This window comes from Geotrypetes seraphini, chromosome 6 (assembly GCF_902459505.1).
Source record: "Geotrypetes seraphini chromosome 6, aGeoSer1.1, whole genome shotgun sequence".
NCBI lineage: Eukaryota > Metazoa > Chordata > Amphibia > Gymnophiona > Dermophiidae > Geotrypetes > Geotrypetes seraphini.
Genome location: NC_047089.1, coordinates 4,795,835 through 4,816,101, shown reverse-complemented (window position 1 = coordinate 4,816,101; position 20,267 = coordinate 4,795,835). Strand labels below are relative to the sequence as shown.

At 42.4% G+C, this 20,267-nt stretch overlaps 1 protein-coding gene across 6 annotated transcripts in view; it reads right to left on the bottom strand.

Annotated features, from left to right (window-relative positions):
* NUP98 (nucleoporin 98 and 96 precursor) overlaps positions 1-20,267 on the bottom strand; it is a 330,912-nt gene that overhangs the window by 63,457 nt on the left and 247,188 nt on the right. For all 6 annotated transcript variants that reach the window (XM_033947374.1, XM_033947378.1, XM_033947379.1 and 3 more), the window contains 6 exons: positions 13,376-13,769; positions 12,538-12,764; positions 12,175-12,444; positions 11,833-11,990; positions 5,899-6,042; positions 2,378-2,532 (listed from right to left, as the gene is read on the bottom strand). In XM_033947374.1, the coding sequence (XP_033803265.1) occupies positions 2,378-2,532; positions 5,899-6,042; positions 11,833-11,990; positions 12,175-12,444; positions 12,538-12,764; positions 13,376-13,769 (1,348 nt within the window). The remainder of the gene's footprint in view (positions 1-2,377; positions 2,533-5,898; positions 6,043-11,832; positions 11,991-12,174; positions 12,445-12,537; positions 12,765-13,375; positions 13,770-20,267) is intronic.

Below are 20,267 nucleotides of genomic sequence, written 5' to 3'. Positions count from 1 at the left end.
ATAAGTAAAAAAAGAATTGCTGTTTAGTATTTGTTTTTGAAAAGGAATAGTAAGAAATACAGCAACAGACAAGCAAGCTGCATTTAAAGAGGAGGCAATTAGATGAGCCAAAGCTGGATCACTGGCTTTGCTAGCTCTCTTGCCATCCTGTCTTTGACCCAAATAAGTGAGGGTTGTGATTACTGGGGAGTCCATCCCAAATGATTTTTAATCAAATCGAGGGGTTTTGAGGCAGAAATAAATCTTTGAAAAAAAGACAGATTAAAATCCAAGATAGCTGCCACCAGAGAATTCACACCAAAAATGGCAAAAATAAACAAAATCCAAAAATAAAAAAATAGAGATCTGGGGTCTAGGGAGGTGGAGGACCTGAATCCTACCCTCAGAAACTGTGAAAAACGACTTTTAAATCATTTAACAAGCCATCCACGAAATTCCCATAGGAAATAATGAAGGGTTACTCACAGTCACCAAACTGCCTTGCCTTTCAGCATTTTCACACAGCAGCTGAATGGAGAAAAGGATTTGGTGCCTCAGAATAGCTCCAAATGTACCAGACTTGAAGATCCTCAGTTGGCTGGACACAGACTGTGACCCTCGCCCCCACAAATCCTCGCCACGATTGGGGGCGGGAAATGCAGCCTGCGCCCTGAAACCCAGGGGGAGGGGTGGGGTTCACTCCAGATATATACAGCTTGTGCTTAAAACCCATGACAAGGTCAGCGGGAAAGTGAACTCTCAGGGGAATGGATCCCGAGTCTAAAAAGGGTTGCACAAAGCAGACTGGCTCTATAGATCCACCAAAGTTTCTCTGTGAAGCAGCAGTCCAGCTCTGCGGGACTGCATCCTTTCCTCCGACAGGGGACCTTTGGAAAGGGGTCTTAAGGCACTGAAGCCACCGAAAAAGCAAACTTAAGAAAAAATAAAATGAAGCAGAGCAATTCAAAGACTTCAGCAAGGATTGCTTTCAGAAATTGAAACTGGATATAGTTCTAGCTCTCAGTCTAAGGGGAAGGAGCATGTGCTCAGAAAAGTGTTAGATTTCTGCAACTCCCATATTGCGGGTTGGGATTGAACACCTAGCGTATGGAATCCAGAAGGGATGCAACAGAATGAAGCATTGTAAATAGTATTTGAGTTGTTCTGTAACATTTCCTTCCATCATTTTAATAAATAGGGGGATGAAAGTTACTGGCCGATAATTGGGATCTGCTTTTAAAAATCAGATTTCATCTCTATCAGGGATGACTGAGTTATGAAGAATATTATTGTTTGTTATAGTTTATGAAATGATTTGGTTTTATGTCTTTTCGTAGTTTGTGACATTGTTTGAATTATGTTTTGAATTGTAACTTGCTCAGAATTGTTGGATGGTTGCGAGTAATACATTTTTAAATAAATAAATTCTGACTTTCTAATCCAGTGTCTCAAACTTTTTTAGCTCCAGCACACTAAATGGAGCAAATGTTTTTGGTGGCATATTATAATTGAAATTTAAAAAATTGCAAAATCAACAAAAAGTTAAATTTGAGAGTTATTTATTTAACGTTCTTTAAGCTATGTATGGGCAATTGTAACAACGGTGAAACTAAAGTATATAGAATAGAATTGCTAATCAATGTTATGGATGTGGTTGTCTATGAGTGCAAATCAACACAAAACGCATCTCGATAATCAACAAGCAAACACGTATTTCATCATCCATTAACTGCAGTCGTTCTTTTTTTTTTTTTCAATTTAATTTCTGCCAGAGCTGAAAATCCAAGTTCACAAAGATAAGAGGATCCAAGCGGTAACAAAGCCTTCATTGCTTTGTTGCTCGAGTTAGGATAATTACTGCTTAAAAAATAAAATTACTTGCTATTAGTTTTCAAGGACCAATCACGTCAAAGAATGATGCTTGTCTAGGCAGTTGTATCCTTACGCACACGTACATGTCAACTTTTCTAGCGTGTACTTATGAAGGGAATTTTTTTTAATAAAGAAAATTCTGGAATCTCTTTGGGACACACAGTTTGACAAACACTGCTCTAATCCAAGACTTATGGTTTCCTTACAGGTGGATTCAGTTACTACACAAATAGGCAATGGAGCTGGGCCCAAAAAGCAGAGATGGCAAGGCGCCTACATCAGTAGTTTTGCAATTCTCAGCAAGGTGAAAGAAAGAAAAGGGAGTGAAGATGGTACTTTCTGTGGGTACAATCAAAGAGGTTTGCAGGTAGTTAATGGAGGGTTAAGTGACTTACCCAAAGTCACAGGGAGCTGCAGTGGGAATTGAATAACCACTGGGCTACTCCTCCCCTCGTCAGACAGACAAACAGCTTCAGTAAAGGATAAACAGCTGAAATGTGCAGACTGCCAATCTGAGTCCACTCACCTGTTGCTGTACAGTTTCAAAAGATGAAAGCAAACATCTCGTAGGGGTCTCTTTGCCATCTCTTCTGCCTCCAATGTTTCCGACAAATCAATTCCAGAATCTTCTAAATATCGAGGCAAGGGAGCACAAGCGTATGTCTCACGCTCTGTGGAGTCCTGTTCATTTTGCAAATAAAACAGTTATTGCACTACAACAGAATGGACTAGTACATGGAATTGGAAATGAGAGGAGGGGATTTGGATTTAGCCACTCTCTCTATTCTAATTTAAAAAAAAAATAATAATAAAAAACACCTTCTTGGTAGGAATATAGGAAACTGTTGTCATGTCAGATGAAATCTCCACAGCACCTGAAACATCTGGATCTAGGGGACCTGAGCTAAAACTATAGTACCCTACGTATACTAGGAATGAATCCTAGCCAACTTTGATCAGGGATAAAGGGATCCTCTCAATGACCCTCCAGGGCTATTCCACAGCATCCAGAACCCATCTCCAAACATTTTGTGGCGGGCCACACTGCACACTTCAAATTACCAAGAGGGACAGACTTAGTTGGTTATACGGATGGGGGTGGAGGAAGGCCCTTCTGATGATTTTGGCATACTAAGAGAAGGAAGGCAGGAATCAGAGTTCCCAGAATAGGCAGATAGCATTTCTTGGTTTCTTCAAAGCTGGGACCCTAGACCCTGCCTTGCCTTTCATCTGCTCCTTCAGTAGTAAGGTGCAAACATGTATGCTACACTTCTTTTCCCTTTCGCCTTCTCTATCTTCAATATCACTCCCTCCCTCCATTGTTTATCTTTTCCTCTCTCCTCAATTCAGAATTTTCTTCATCTCTCTCTGGTGTGGCCAGACCTCCCCACCATATCCCCCCCACATAGATCCTGGTCCCTCCACCAGTAGTATTTTTCCTAGCACGGGTCTAGGAAGTTACTACTATTAATTATTTCTACAGCACTACCAGACGCACACAGCACTGCACAGAGTCACAAAAGAGAAGAAAAAAAACTGTCTGTCTTGGCTGTTTAGATTGTAAGCTCTTTCGAACAGGGACTAACTGAATGTCATGGGTATAGTTAAGGGGAATGGTTAATTAGCTGGCTGGGTTGGAGGGCAGTTACTCTCCCATTTGCGAGGCCTTGCTTCCCCACCACTGATTTTCCTCAATACAGGGCCTGACCAGCAAGTCTCTAGTAGGGCAGGACCTGGGAAGCACTGCCAGCTTTTCTATAACCACTGCAATAGCACATAGAGGACAGGGGAAACCATCCTATTTCATGGACTAGATGCATTCAGAGGATGGGAAAATGTAGTAGGCTGAAAAAAAAAATACTAGCTTCTTGGGCTAGAAACTTCCAAGCCTACACTTAAAAATGTTAGGAGCCCACAGCTTGGCTTTAAAATCTCACCCTGTTTTACTGTGCTTCATAGCCTATGCCCATCAAAGCAACCTGCAGAGAGGCAAATACTTATTTTTATAGCAACAATGCAAGTAAGTCTGCATTTCATGTGACCACTTGAGCAACAAGGTTCATTGCACAGGATTAACGGCAGCTGGGTCTAATATGCAAGGAATGTGAGAATGCAGAGCAGTATTCCAGAGGACAAAAGCTGGAGGTGAATGGTTTCCTGGACTATGGGGTGATATTCAAAGGACTGCAGGAACAGGATCCACATATTGGGGAAAGGGTGAAACATTTTTCAGAACAGACTGACAAACATAGAGTAAAATTAGAAATGGTTTAAAGAGCAACCAAGATGATAAAAGGGATGGAATTCCTCTCATATGAGAAAAGACTAACAAGGTTGAGGCTCTTCAGCTTGGAAGAGATGGGAGGGAGGATCTGATTGAGGTCTACAAAATCCTGACCGGTGTAGAAGAGTACAAGTGGATCAATTTTTCACCCTATCAAAAAAAATACAAAAACCAGGCAACACTCAATTAAATTACATGGGGATAATAGGTTTAGATAAATTCCTATAGGAAAAGTCCAAGGTCTTCCCTGTGGTAACTTTTCTGACATCTCCTGCTTAAAACTCAAAAAGTCAAGAAGATTGTGAGGCCCCCACCTGGAATACTGCGTCCAGCACTGGTCGCAGTACATGAAGAAGGACACGGTACTACTCAAAAGGGTACAGAGGAGAGCATCTAAAATGGTTAAGGGGCTGGAGGAGTTGTCGTACAATGAGAGATTAGAGAAACTGGGCCTCTTCTCCCTTGAAAATCTTCCATTGAATTTTAATAATGCTGCTTTCGACATTTCTTTGAACTCCCATCCTTATGTTTTTCCCTACCTTCTTTTCTATTATAAATTGTATTTCATTTCCCTTTTTTCCCTTCATTCATGTTTGTTAATTTGTATACAGTTCCTTTTATTTAATGGTTATATATTAATTAATGTTTTATTGTTAATTTTAAAAAATGCAATTTTATCTTAAAGTTGTAATTTAAATATTTTCTTTTATGTATGTACATCGCTTTGAAGCAAGATTAAGCGATTAATCAAAAATTTTAATAAACTTGAAACTTGACATGATGAAACATTCAAGGATAGAGTTAGTAGATAAGGACAGGTTGTTCACCCTCTCCAAGGTAGGGAGAACGAGAGGGCACTCTCTAAAGTTAAAAAGGGAAAGATTCCGTACAAATGTAAGGAAGTTCTTCTTCACCCAGAGAGTGGTGGAAAACTAGAACGCTCTTTCAGAGGCTGTTATAGGGGAAAACACCCTCCAGGGATTCAAGACAAAGTTAGACAAGTTCCTGTTTAACCAGAACATACGCATGAAAGTTAGGGCACGGGTCTTTGACCTAAGGGCCGCCGCGGGAGCGGACTGCTGGGCACGATGGACCACTGGTCTGACCCAGCAGCGGCAATTCTCATGTTCTTATGTTCCCCCATGTCTGTCTCAATAGCAGTCACTGCTTGCCCTGGATCAGTAGCATGAAATCTTGCTACTCTTTGGGATTTCACATGGGATGTTGCTATCCTTTGGGTTTCTGCCAGGTACTTGTGATCTGGATTGGCCACAGTTGGAAACTAGGCTAGATGGACTATCAGTCTGACCTAGTAGAGCTCTTGTAACGAGGCAGTATATCAGGAAAAACTTGTAACTATTCCTCTTGGATATTCTTTAATACACTGAGGGTGGCTTTAAACTAGGATCATTAGAAATGAGTGGACAAAGCTTTCAAGTAGGCTAATATAGAAATGGAGGAGAAAATGGCATAATCTGAAAAGTTCAAAACATAAAAGAAGTGGCTATCCCCCCCCCAAAAAAAAACTGTTCACAAATGTCAGGGATTCCTTTAAACTGCTCAGAATATCTTCAGTATCAGACCAGACACCAGGGCAAAAGCACGAAGATGTAAACGTCTGTATCTCAACCCTTAATCATCACACTGACATTTTTATTTTTCTGAATAGTCCAAAAACTAAATTAAAAAACTCTCAAAAAAAACTTATCTGAAGCAAATGGAAGTTGTTGTAATACTGTCAGACAGGGAACAGACTAGCATACCTGAAATGCTTCTTCATACATTGCGAGGGCCCTAGCGATAGGTACAGTTGGTGGGAGCATGTACCAAAGATGAACCGCTACACAGCGCTTCCAGTCCAGCAGCGTGCAAACATTGACACTTCTCTGGTCTGAGAGCTGCCACACCTACAGAGAAAAGAATGGAGGCTGTATGGGGGTTCAGTAAAAATTAAAGCAGAGCTGGTGAAAGTTTCCTGACCTTACATGCAACCCTTCATTTCAAAGTCTCTCTCCCCCACCCCTCCACAAATTTATGTTTAAATATATTTATTGATTTTTAAATCATATAATCAAGAATTATCTTGTACAGAAAGCAAATTAGCAATTCCACATAAAGCAAGAAACATTCCAATAACATTTAAATCATGTATAAACTAAAATGCTCAAGTCCTCAAATTTGGATCCAAGATTTCTTAGCGAAAACAAAAGAAAAAGAATTGAACAAAATGTACACTCTCATTTGAAGTTAGCTAGAGGGCTGATTGCTGGGATTAATCAATAATCTTAGAGCTTTGATTTTTCTGCCTCCAATCGGGAGAGCGCTAAGAAAGAAGTCAACTGATTAGGCTCAAAGAAAACATATTTAACTGATCGGTGATGCACTATACACTTGCAAGGATGTCGTAAGTAAAAAGTAGCACCTAAAGATGTAACACCTGGCTTCAATATAAGAAATTCACGGCGACGCTTTTGGGTCTCTCGTGATAAATCAGGAAATATCTGCACTTTACAACTCATAAATTCTTTCTGTCTATTTTTAAAGAATAGTTTTAACAACCAAACTTTATCAATAGAGAGAGCTACTGTTACAATCAAAGTACTTGGTTCTATAGCCTCTTTATCAGATTTTTCCAATAACTCCGATACATCCAATAATCCTTGATCCAACGACTTTTTTGGTAATTTAATCTTATTAGGTAAGTAATAGACGCGTGATAAAGGAGGTAATGAATCTTCTGAGGCCCCCAAAACTTCAAGTAAATATCTTTTAAACATTTCTCTAGGTGGTGTCAATGGTAGCCTAGGAAAGTTAATTAATCTTATTGTATCTGGAGTTGTTTTCCAAATATTATCTTTCATTAAAGTTAGATGATTTAATTTCTTGTTCAAGCTTTTGAACAGAGGAATTAGATGCAGTCATTTCATTTTTCAGTTCTTTAAGTTCAGTAGAATGTTGAGACAGTTTCCCCTCAATTGACTGAAGTTTGGGACTTATGGTCTTCACTAGTCCGGCCATAAGATCCCATAGTGAGTCCAGAGTTACTTCTAAGGGTTTTTCCAAAGAAATTAAAGGTAAATAAGTGTCATAGTTCTCACTGTCCAGTTGATTAACTTGTCGCTGTCCCTGAAGGCTAACTCGCCTCTCCTTAGATGATTTTCCCTCAGCTTCTTCAAAGGAGCTCATATCCATGAGAGCTCCTGTCAGCAGGCTCTTTGTTGGACTACTTGCCTCAGGAGAAGGCAAAGCCCAGACTTCTGGAGTTCCCTCCACAAATTTAATAACCCAAGTAATCAGGACAATACCCCTCCTCTTGATTTTCTCTGTCCAACACACATTCTCAAGCCATTTACAGGAGGAAAATGTGCTCTTAAAAATTAGAAACAAAAAACAATGTGGAGAAATGTTGTTCCTAAGATGGACTTTATTAATATTAAAATACTATTAAAACTTGGCAAACCACATAAAAACCTCTAGGACACAATCCGCTGAAAAGCTTTGTATCCTGGACCTAACATGGATCCATATGAAGTCTTAGGATAAAGATATGTGGGTAAAAATGCCAGTTGGAAATAAACTGTTCCGTTGAAGCTGTATGCAGGACCAGGGTTGGGTCCAGGGTCCAAAGCTTTTCAGTGGACTGCGTTCTAGAGGTTTTTATGTGGTTTGCCAAGTTTCAATATTATTTTAATAATAATAAAGTCCATCTCAGGAACATCATTTCTCCACATTGATATTTGCTCCTTCTTGGATTTGTCTGTGGAGATCATTGGGTCAATTCTCTTGTTTTTCTCTTGAAAATTAGACTACCTAAAAGCACATGAAGCTATGCACAGCTCAAAAGGTCCAAATCTCATGAATAAAAGCATCCCCCAAATGTTTAATATTAAAGAATGGGGGGGGGGGGGGGGCAGGGTAATTTTCAACAGGACTAGGGACGGTCTGGATTAGGGTGTAATGTGGCTCTAGGCTTCCTACCCTGCTTCCTATTCCTGCTGAAAGATGAGAGAGTCTGGAGAGGACAGCAGAAGGAATATACAAGGACCCTGTTCAGAATCAGGGGTTGATGCAATAAACTTGTGTTAAAGTTGAGTCAACAGTTTGGCCTTGGCTTGGATTAGGAAGCTGTGCACCAAGTCCTACTTTCCATGCAGTAACCAGATAGAATGCAAAGAGGTCCAGTGCAAAAGACATAGGCTAATATGGGGCGAATGCACCGGACACCCATGCATACGGGGTTGTGTTAGGATCAGCTGCAGGTCTTACTCAGGACTTCCAGTGACACTATTCTCTCAAAATGTTTAATTCTGATATTTTTTTTCTTATATCTATACAGTTTTTTCTTTTCAGCTGCCACTTTCAATATTTTATTGGAGCGTATGAATCTAAGGACTTTTGTTAATGCATCAAGATTCAGCTTGATGGTTTGGCTCCCTATCATCTTCAGATATCATGATATTTTTGATTTAGCATCTGCGTGACACTGCTGTACATTGACTTTTTCCCCTGAATGTTTTGGGGTCCCCCCCCCACCATTATCTTCCTCCTTTTTCCCCTGGTCTTGTGTCCTTGCCAGTACTTAGGTTTCTCAATAACCTTTGCTAGATGGTACGGTGTCAGATTTTCCTCTACAGTATCAACTATGATGACATTTCTTAATTTTTTCTTCTTTACCTTTGGGTGTCAAGTGTACCTTTGCTTGTCAATCTCTTGAATCCCAGCATACTCAACTCCATGTAGGCCATGAGATCAACTGCCAGCTCCTGACTCTCCCAATCTCTCTCCTGTCATTCTTCTTCCCTCTACCTTCCTGGTCTATCTTACATTAGGAGTAGAGCAGGGACATGAGGCTGGTTTCTGCTCCCTTTACTCTTCATTTTGCTTCATGTTCTGTATTCTCATCACAGGTTTCTCATCCATTATCTCTTCTTAATTACTCTGGCTGTTATGGTACCTTCTCTGTTTCTTTAACTGAATTTAGTTGGTCCATGAACAAGACTTAAAGAAGATATAGAATGGGACAGCATATAAGGGTGAATGAGGGGATTTTTGACTACCTTATTGAGCTGTTTAAGGTTTCTTATTAACTGGATTTTGTAAATAGGTTTATGGTGTTTTGACGTTTTTCATTCCAGTGACATCATTGGGAGACAGAGTAATAGCAATTGTTGCCAGGATCTTGAAACGCCGAGCATCAATTTTTGGCAACTTTGAAGCAGGATATTTTGCCAGCCCCTGATGGAGACAATGAAACTCAGTGCAGAGTCGGGTTTAGAACCAGGCTTCAAATTGCTTCCGTGCCTCATTCAGTTATAGTGAAGTCTTATACATCGTGGTTAAGTGCCACGACTTCATTTTTGCATAAGAGTGACTAATTTGCACTTTGTGGACACTTCTGAGTTTAAAAGACACTAGTTGCTCATTTCATGCTTTTGGAGATTATTGATGAAACTTTTTAATTCCTTCTAGCCCATACTTGCAACTTAAATTAGTTGCTTTGATGGCTCAAATTGTTTCAATGAGAGTCTCCTCTTTTCCCCATTTTATTGAGTTTAGGCTCTAGCGTGTATTGTTTTCAAAGGATAGTTTTTGGCTATGAACAAATTCAGCATCCTTGTATACCCAACCGGCCTGTGGGTTTTGCCCTATTGCTATCATCTTTAGTTCTAGTAAGTATACTATGGGTGGCCAACATATAGCCAGTACATATTTTTCCTTTTCCTTCCACTGTAGTCTTTCTTGAGATTTCATTCGCTCTTATGCTCTTAATCATCGCCAGTTTCGGTCTTTTCTCAAGGAATGTGATTTCGAGTATGTTGACTTGACATATTATATACTGCAGTTCGATGGCTTAGCTGTGGAAAGGTTCTTACATGCTTCTTTCATCACAGGAATGAAATAGATATATTTCTTACTGAGAAAAACCATTATGAACCACTTTTATCAGATACTGAGTGGCTTTGGAAATTGGCATTTTTTGGAAGATCTGGTGAATCACGTGAACAACTTAAATTTTAAGTTGCAGAGCAAAGTTGATACTTCTGGAAGGCCAGGTGAAAGATTGTAACTTTGCTCATATGCCATACTGTGCAGAAATTTATTTAAAACACTTGTAGCCCGCATATCCAGCATCTATGCATAAAAAGGGTGAAGCAGAATTTCCTCTCTCATTTGCATATTTAGTTATTTCAAATCTTAAACAAAAATATCAGAAGCAATCTGGATGCCAATGCTAAGGAAATTAGATTGTTTCAAGATCTGTTTGACTGTGATGTTGCTGATGCCCCAAGTCAAATTCAAATGCAAATTATTGAACTTCAGGCAAATGAACATATTAAAGATAAATACACAGACGGAAACAATCAATTTTTATAATTTTTGAACTCTGAGCAGTTTCCAAATTTGAAGAAATTTGCTTGTAAATTTATCTCCAGTTTTCGGACAGCGAATCTTTGCAAACAAACTTTTCCGAATAAAATGTGTCAAGTCAAAATACATGACAAATTTATCTGATGAACATTTGAAGTTGCTACTTGTAGTTAGCGTTTCAAAATTTGAACCTCAGTTTGATAAGATTTTAAAAACACAAAAATAGTTTTCATACTCTGTAATTAGTTTATTTAATTTTCTGCTTTCAATAAAACTCAATCTAGAGTTATTTATCTTTTGTTTTGTTTTCTTACTATGGTCCACTGAAAAGTGGTGAATTATCCAATGTGGTCTTTGTGGAAAAAAAGTTTGAAGACCCCTGATCTAGAGCATGATGTAGAAAAATAAAGGACTAGATTTTGAGACCAAGAGGGTCACAGAAACATGAAGGCAGATAAAAGCCAAATGGCCCATCTAGTCTGGCCATCCGCAGTAACCATTAGCTCTTCCTCTCTCTAAGCGATCCCATTTGCCTATCCCAGGCTTTCTTGAATTAAGACACAGTCTCTGTCTCTACCACTTTCTCCAGGAGACTGTTCCACGCATTTACCAACCTTTCTGTAAAAAAGTATTTCTTTACATTATTCCTGCACCTATCACCTCAACTTCATCCTATGCCCTCTCATTCCAGAGCTTCCTTTAAAATGAAAGAGACTCATCTCAAAAAATAAAAGTAAGGAATGTAACAGGTCCCGCAGTGAGCACCCCAACCCGACAGGCTGGTATCCATCATGAGTGTCTTCCATTCTGATATCCGAAGAAGGCTGCCCTGGTGAAGAGCCTTCCCCTGAAGCTACCAGCTCCATCCAGGGGAGCAGCATCTGTAGGGGATGACACTGTGGAGAAGGGACTCCTGTAATGAGCGCTTGTACCTCCAAAGAGGCCACTATGGACCCCAGAACCTGAAGATACAGCCAGGCTGTGATAGCCGGGCAACCCAGAAGAACTCTGATCTGCTGCTGAAGTTTCTGTCTGCGTGTCTCGGGAAGAAACACACAACCCTGCTTGGTATCGAAGAGAAGCCCCAGATACCCCAAGGACTGGGAGGGTGCCATGTTGCTTTTCTTGAAATTGACAATCCACCCCAACACCTACAACTGAGACATCAGTATTTCTTGAATCCAGATTTGTATCTATTGAAATTGGACTACAGATCTTTTGCTACCCAAGGATTTCGTATCCTCCTCAGAAAAGCTTAACGGATGTCAAAGTTAGTATATTCCACTGCATGAAATGCTGAGAAGGTGCCATCCAAAAGCTAGACTTACCGGTTTGCCAGCCATCAGCGTAAAGATACGCATTCTCTCTTCCTGGATAAAGCGGTCAGCCTGCAGCTTATTCCAATCCACCAACTGCATAGCCAGCAGGTCCTTAACCTGCTGGCTGCCTATCTGTTGGGACAGCAGCAGGGCCAGTCTGTGATCACCTGGAACAAGCAAAGTGAATCAGCAACATAACCTCCTCAAACATTCAGCTGACTTTCAATAGTACTTCAATTCCTCATTAGAGAAAGCAGATGCATCACAGGCAATAGCATTCCTCTTTTCCCCTATCCTCCCCACCCCAAAATTTCCACAGCCCCCTTGATATGCAAGGTGAAGACACTCTACCTGATTGTTGTGCCAGCCTGCATGCCTCACTGATCCTTCCCCCGGTGAGATAACTGAACACAGCCTCTATGTGGCTCTCATGACGAGATTTTGCAACTTCCTGTTCAATGCGCTCGCATGCAGTCTGTGAAAGCCAGCGTGAAAATGCTTTCCTGCGCTCCAGGCTCTGAACATAGTCGCTTGGTTCATCTAAGCTTGCTTCCAGTTCCTTCAGGTGGCCCCAGATGGCCTCACACAAAGTCCACACCAAGCACCAGTGCTTCACCACAGCTGAAGGAAGAGACCCACAAATGGTTACTAAATGGTACAGAGTACAGTGCTCCAGCAATACCAGGTTGCCTCACACTGTGATTTCTAACTCACTTTCCATTTCCGCTGGTTCTTGGCACACATCTTGAACCCAGTCTGCATAGTCATGAATGGCAGCAACACCTGGGTTCGGCACCAGCAGAGGGCAGCACTGCTCAGTCTGGACCGTGCTGTTCTTCAGTTCAATATCCAGAGGCGCCGTGTAGGATTGCAGTTCCCCAGGAATAATTTCCTGGAGGCTGAGCTTCTCCACATGTATCTTAAATGGCGATTCAGACAGTCTAAGAAAAAAGCAGGAGGAAGAGCAATAAATTTGCACAAAACTAAAACATAAATCTAATAAGTCTTCATGGACATCGTTTTTACACAGGCTGCTTTCAAGGATTAGTGTGAAACCTTTTCATTTAGTTTGTATTTTATTCTTCCTTTTGCTAACCAAGGTGGCTTACTGATCACCACATCATCTCATTTCCGATACAAAAAGTAACATTCACTGAAACTACCTGTAGCTGCACATTGAGAGGATAAGAAAACAGCATTAACACTTGGTATCTCCCCAAATGACTGAAGCAACAATCTTGGATTAAGATAAGGCAGCAGAATATTTTTGACTTTAAAAGGTGCCATTGCTTTACCCTGTATTGTTGATGATCTAAAACCTAAATTATGTTCAGGGATATCCAGTTTGAGTCTACACCACTCTCCACTTTTACTTCCTGTGCAAAGCTCTCCTATCGTCAGCAAAAGCATCCCATTCTTTACAGCCTTTGACAGCAAAAGATCACATTCACAGTTTGTGCTGTCTGTGCTCTTTCCAAACAACATATTTCAAGTGAAAAGTACCCAGTGAGTCAATATAAAGTGATAAAATTGTTAGGTCTCCAATACTTACGATTTAGCAATAGCCGGTTTTGGCAAGAAACCATAATCCATCAATTCTGACCCCCGACAAGCTTCTTTTTGCATAGATCCGCTCAACTGATCTCCACTGTGTGCGAGTGTCCAGTTGGGTCCCCAGCCAACTCTAAAGGAACGCCCCATGAAGAGTGCCATATCCATCAGCAGCTTGCCATGGCCAAAAGACACAGACTTCTTCAGTGGCACAAGTTCTTGTAGTCTGCAGGTGCCCACAGTCTTTAATGGGAGCTCAGGAACTGAGCTGGGCAGAAGCAGCGCAGAAGCAGTCCAGGAAGGGGTGGAAGAGAGAAGCTTAGGACTGTAGGAAGACTGCTGAGAACCTGGGCAGAGAGGTCCATTCAAAAGCCTTGACTGAAGCAATCCTCCAACTGGAAGAGAGGGAGACACGACACTAAGACGATGCCAATGTGGGGCTTTTCTGTACACTGAAACCCAACTAGCACTCCTCCTGTCCATGTGTGCCCTAAAGTAAAACCATAACCTCACTTTTTCTTGCCTGAAGCAAATATCGATCCTAATTTATTTTAACTAAATCAAAGTTTTTTATTGCTTTTAAGATGCACACTAATGTACACAAAAGAAATTCCAAAAAGCTCCTCTCTTTTCATCAGGGGACCAAAGCATGCATATTTATATAAGTAACAGAGCATAGGTGATGGTAGTTCTTTCAGAAGGTGAAATCTATATTTTGCCTTTATAGCCCACCTATCATCAAGGCAGGTTACAATAAAAATATGCTAACAAATCACTTTTTAGCAAAAGAAAGTTGGACGATAAGACCCAGGGGGAAGTACAGCAGTGGGCAAAACTGAAAGGCAATATAATTTTTAAATATGTAGCATTTCTCCACATGAGATCACAGAAAAGAGAAGCCAGGTAATATGTTGAAAAGAGAAGGTAGGGAACTAGTCAGGAGGTTGAAGATTCAAGTGGAAGAAAAAAGAACTAATATGGAAAACCAGGGGGACAAGACTTTGAGATATGTAAGTAACTGGAGAAGTGCAGGTGATGTACTGCAAGACCCTGAGCCGAAGGGGAGAAATGTAGTAGCTGATGAGGAATAAGCCATGTTGTCCCTCCCCGGCAGAAAGGCCACGTTTCCCCTGATTGGCAATAAAGTCAAGATCTGCAGGTTCCCGCCTAAGCGTGTGACCAAAAACTGCCATGCATACCGCAGAGGTGCGACCAACCAGCTGTATTTAAGGTGGTGAAGTAAAACCTGCCGGGAAGCCTGCAAAATAAGAGTTGAAATGGTAAGGAGCTACATAAGCCTGTTCTAAAGACAAAGGACTGTAAACTTCAGTACCATTAATCCAATCCTCTACATGCCTAAGGCGACAAGCAACATTATAAAACCGAAGATCTGGAAGCCCTAATCCTCCAGAATTCCAACTGCCCAGCAGATTTTAGATTTTTTGCCGGCCCAACAAAATCTACAAAGCATCCGATGAAGACAATGACGATCCCTGGCCTGTAACTGCAGTGGGAGAACTTGAAGCACCAATAACCATTTAGGAAAAACTATCATCCTGTAAAGATTTATCCTCCCCAATAAGGATAAAGGCAAGTGCTGCCACTGCTTGAAACGACACTTAGTGTCTGCCAATAAAAGTTGAATATTAAGAGCGCACAGATCCGCAATATTTTGGGGGAGCTGAATGCCCAAATATCAAAAGGAGCCATTGGCCCAGCACAATGGAAAAGAAGGACCCCAGACATGGCGTAAAGTCCCTATGGGTGCCAAAGCCTCCAATTTATCTAGGTTCAGCTTCAGCCCCGCAAAATTTCCATATTCCCGAATGAGCATTATGAGTGCCGGGAGAGTCTCTGGTTTCCTGAATATGCACCAATAAATTGTCAACAAAAGCCGCTCTCAAATTCCCGATCACCTATATGCACCCCTTGGACATCTGAAGAATAGCTAATTTCCCTGATAAGTGGGTCCAGAACAAACAGAAGGGGCGAGAGAGGGTGACCTTACCCGGTGCCACAGCAAATGGGAAATTGAGGAGAACTCGCACCATTCACCTTAAGACACATTTTGGGGTCCATATACAACATTTGAAGGGCCTGGACAAATCTGCCCCTGAAACCATAGGCCTGGAGAGCTGAAAACAAAAAGTCCCAACACACCCTATCGAAGGCCTTCTCTGCATCAAAACTGAACAAAAGAGAAGGCCTCTTCTCCTTACTCACTTTCTCAAGGGACAGAATGATCTTCTGCATATTCTTAACAATGGATCTCCCCTGTACAAAACCAACCTGAGATTCATGAATGAGTGAGGGTAGAACTCGAGCTAATCTGTTGGCCAGCACTTTCATCAAAATTCAAAAGTGATATGGGTCTGTAGGAGCTAGGAAGAATCAGATCCTTATCAGATTTAAGCAGCAACACCATCTGGGCCACAGTGAGGCTCAGTGGCAAAGTCCCCTCGTCAATACAGGAATTAAACATCGCAGCTAGGAAAGGAGCAATGTCCCTCTGAAGTAGCTTGTATAACTCTGCCCAGAATCCATCCACCCCAGGGGCCTTCTCCAAGGCACGCCGAGCAATAGCCCAGTCCACCTCTTCTACCCAGATAGGGGCATTAAGTTTTGCGAGATCAGCAGCTGGTACCCACTGCAAAAGAATGTTATCAAGATACATAGAACTTTCCAACCCCGAGACCGAAGGAGGACCATAAAGGGAAGCATCCTGAAAAAATCTGACAGATTTGACGATCATTTGTAACCATTCGCCCAGTGTCCCCCAACATCTGTAAAATGGGAGAGTAACCCTCCGCTGCACCCACCAACTGGGCCAGAAGCCTCCCGCCAACATTCCCATATCTGTAAAGGTGATAGCTGTAATAAAGCATACATTTCTTTGCTTGGTGATGAAGTAAAGTATTAAGTTCCACCTGAGTGGCCAATAGTTTCCTTATCGACCGGCAAATGAGTGCACCCAAAATACTGCTGTACCTGTCACAACTGATTTTACAGGCAGATAATCACTCTATCCATGGCTTTCCGTTTGTGACAGGCATAGCTAATAATATGGCCTCGCAGGATAGCCTTAGCCACCTCCAAAAAGAGGACTGAATGTGCGGAAGCAGCCAAAAAAGCAAACAGGATGCTAGGAATTATTAAAGGGATGTTAACAAGACTAAGAATGTTATAATGCCCCTGTATCGCTCCATGGTGCAACCTCATCTGGAGTATTGTGTTGAATCCTGGTCTCCTTATCTCAAGAAAGAAATAGTGACGCTAGAAAAGGTTCACAGAAGAGCGACCAAGATGGTAAATGGGATGAACTCCTCTCATATGAGGAAAGATTAAAACAGTTAGGGCTCTTCAGCTTGGAAAAGAGACGGCTGAGGTCTACAAAATCCTGAGTGGAGTAGAATGGGTACAAATGGATTGATTTTTCAAAAATTACAAAGACTAGGGGACACTCAAAGTTACAGGGAAATACTTTAAAACCAATAGGAAGAAATTTTTTTTCACTTCGAAAATAGTTAAGCTCTGGATGTGGTAAGAACAGATAGTGTAGCTGATTTTAAGAAAGATTTGGACAAGTTCCTGGAGGAAAAGTCCATAGTCTGTTATTGAGAAAGACATGGAGGAAGCCACTGCTTGCCCTGGATGGATCGGTAGCATGGAATATTTCTATTCCTTGGGTTTTGGCCAGGAACTAGTGACCTGGATTGGCCACCAGGCTACTGGGCTTGATGGGCCATTGGTCTGACCCATAAGGCTATTCTTATGTGCTTATGCCCTGCTGAGCCGCATTATCCAGAGTATAATCCTGCCATTTCTTCACTAAATAATTCTGGAAGACAGGATCCACATATAAATCCACAGGAAATTTCCAAAATGCCTTACCCTCTTTCCACTCCCAGGTCCTCCCAGTCCACCCACATGGGGCATGATCTGAAATCTCACTGGGGCCAATCTCCACACACTGCATATGGGACACCGTTGCAACAGAGACCAACAAGTAATCAATCCTAGAGGGCAAGGCCTGGGCTCTAGAAAGATGGGTATATTCTCTGTCAGTAGGGTGAAGGAACTGTCAAATGTACACGAGATCCAAAGCCTTGCACAGCTTGGGAAGAAAGTTTCCTGAGCTTTGATCCGGCACTCCCGCTCCCCTAGATCTGAGGATCCCAGACAGAATTAAAATCCCCTCCAACGATCAAATTAGACATTCCAAAACACTGGAGAGCTACAGTCAACGCCACACAAATTGCTATCAAATTTATTGGGTGCATAAACATTGCAAAGCACCACCGGTTTGTGATGAATAGTGACCTGACATAAGACAATGCGCCCCTCAGAATCTGCCCAGACCTTGTCCACCTGGGAGACCAGTCCTTCACGAAAAAGAATAAATCACTCTCCTTTTATTTCCCTGAGCCGACGATGCCACATAAGCATAGCCTTACTGGGCAGACCAATGGTCCATCAAGCCCAGTAGCCTGTTCTCACAGTGGTCAATCCAGGTCACTAGTACCTGGCCAAAACCCAAAGAGTAGCAATATTCCATGCTACCTATCCAGGACAAGCAGTGGCTTCCTCCATGTCTTTCTCAGTAACAGACTATGGACTTTCCCTCCAGGAACTTGCCCAAACCTTTCTTAAAACCAGCTACGCTATCCGTTCTTACCATATCCTCTGGCAACGCGCACCAGAGCTTAACTATTTTTTCAGCTTTGCATTTTCATCTGCCCCGAGATGGGTTTCCAGAAGCATGGCAATATCAGCGCCGTGTCTCTGGAGAGCCTGCAATATTTTCGTTCGTTTGATGGGGGAGGAAACACCACCTACATTCCAAGTATACAGTTTAACCATTTGGGAACCCCTGAGAAAGGTACAATAAAGAAAGTTTATAAATGAGATAGCAGAGGAGGCGGCTGTCCCAGCCACAGCCCCACCCCACTCCAGACCCCAACCCATAGAAAAACACAACCACTGAATCCACCTCTCTGTCGAATGAGACAAGTCGCTCCACCACATGGAACAGCAGTAAGAACAACCCAACCTCTGTGCCCCCCTAAAAACACTGACACCAATAATAGTTCCATTCCTCTTGCCCACTTCCCCCTATCCCATCCCATCCCCTACCCTGTCCCCATCCCCCTCCCTCAAAGCCCTCCCACTTGTCCCCTGAACCCCCAAGAGAGCACCACTGCTACAAGAGTGGTGTTAAGTTACTGATGGATGTCCACCCGCCCGAGCATTCAGCCTAACCTCAACAAAATTCCCCCCCCACCGAAAGACATACACCCGCACAAGAAACCCCCCCCCCCCCCACATTCCACTCACACAAGGCCCAGACCCCAAAGAGGAGGGCAATGAAAATGATAGGAGGCTTGCACCAGAAGACTTAGGAGGAGAGACTGGAAGCCTTGAATATGTATACCCTAGAGCAGGGGTGTCCAACCTGTGGCCCAAGGGCCACATGTGGACCTGTGAAGTATTTTTCACGGCCCCGGTCTAAAGTGATGCAGTGTTTTCTTCTGCTGCCTCTGGTTGTTTACCGTCTTGCCAGCTCCCTCCTCTGTCTTACTGCAGCATTTGCGCAGCCCCAGAAAATTTTTTTTCGGCCAATGTGGCCCAGGGATGCCAAAAGGTTGGATACCCCTGCCCTAGAAGAAAGGAGGGACAGGGGAGATATGATTCAGACGTTCAAATACTTGGAGGGTATTAACGTAGAACAAAATCTTTTCCAGAGAAAGGAAAATGGTAAAACCAGAGGACATAATTTGAGGTTGAGGGGTGGTAGATTCAAGAGCAATGTTAGGAAATTCTACTTTACGAGAGGGTAGTGGATGCCTGGAATGCGCTCCTGAGAGTGGTGGTGGAGAGGAAAACTGTGACTGAGTTCAAAGAAGCGTGGGATGAACACAGAGGATCTAGAATCAGAAAATAATAGTAAATATTGAACTAAGGCCAGTAATGGGCAGACTTGCAGGGTCTATATCTGTATATGGCCATTTGGGAGAGGATGGGCTAGGGAGGGCTTCAATGGCTGGAAGGGTGTAGATGGGCTGGAGTAAGTCTTAACAGAGATTTCGGCAGTTGGAACCCAAGCACAGTACCAGGTAGAGCTTTGGATTCTTGCCCAGAAATAGCTAAGAAGAAAAAATTTAAATTGAATCAGGTTGGGCAGACTGGATGGACCATTCGGGTCTTTATCTGCCGTCATCTACTATGTTACCCCTCACGCTTCCAAAACTAAGAACCCAAAATACACCCACACTCACTCCCCCAAAATAACCCATCCACTCCTCACCCTCTCAGCACAAACATTCCCTCCACCCTAATCCCCTCCCCCCCAGCACACGCTTCATACTCACATAAAAACAAGAATTGCGGCTGCTAGGTCAGACCAGTGGTCCATCGCGCCCAGTAGTCCACTCACGTGGTGGCCTTTAGGTCAAAGACCAGTGGCCTGAGACTAGCCTTACCTGCGTATGTTCTTGTTCAGCAGGAACTTGTCTAACTTTGTCTTGAATCCCTGGAGGGTGTTTTCCTCTATAACAGACTCCGGAAGAGCATTCCAGTTTTCTACCACTCTCTGGGTGAAGAAGAACCTCCTTACGTTTGTACGGAATCTATCCCTTTTAACTTTAGAGAGTGCCCTCTCGTTCTCTCTACCTTGGAGAGGGTGAACAACCCGTCTTTATCTACTAAGTCCATTCCCAAGTATTTTGAAAGTTTCGATCATGTCCCCTCTCAGTCTCCTCTTTTCAAGCCCCTTTAATCATTTTAGTAGCTCTTTTCTGGACCCTTTTGAGTAGTATCATGTCCTTCTTCATGTACAGCGACCAGTGCTGGACGCAGTATTCCAGGTGGGGGTGTACCATGGCTCGGTACAGCGG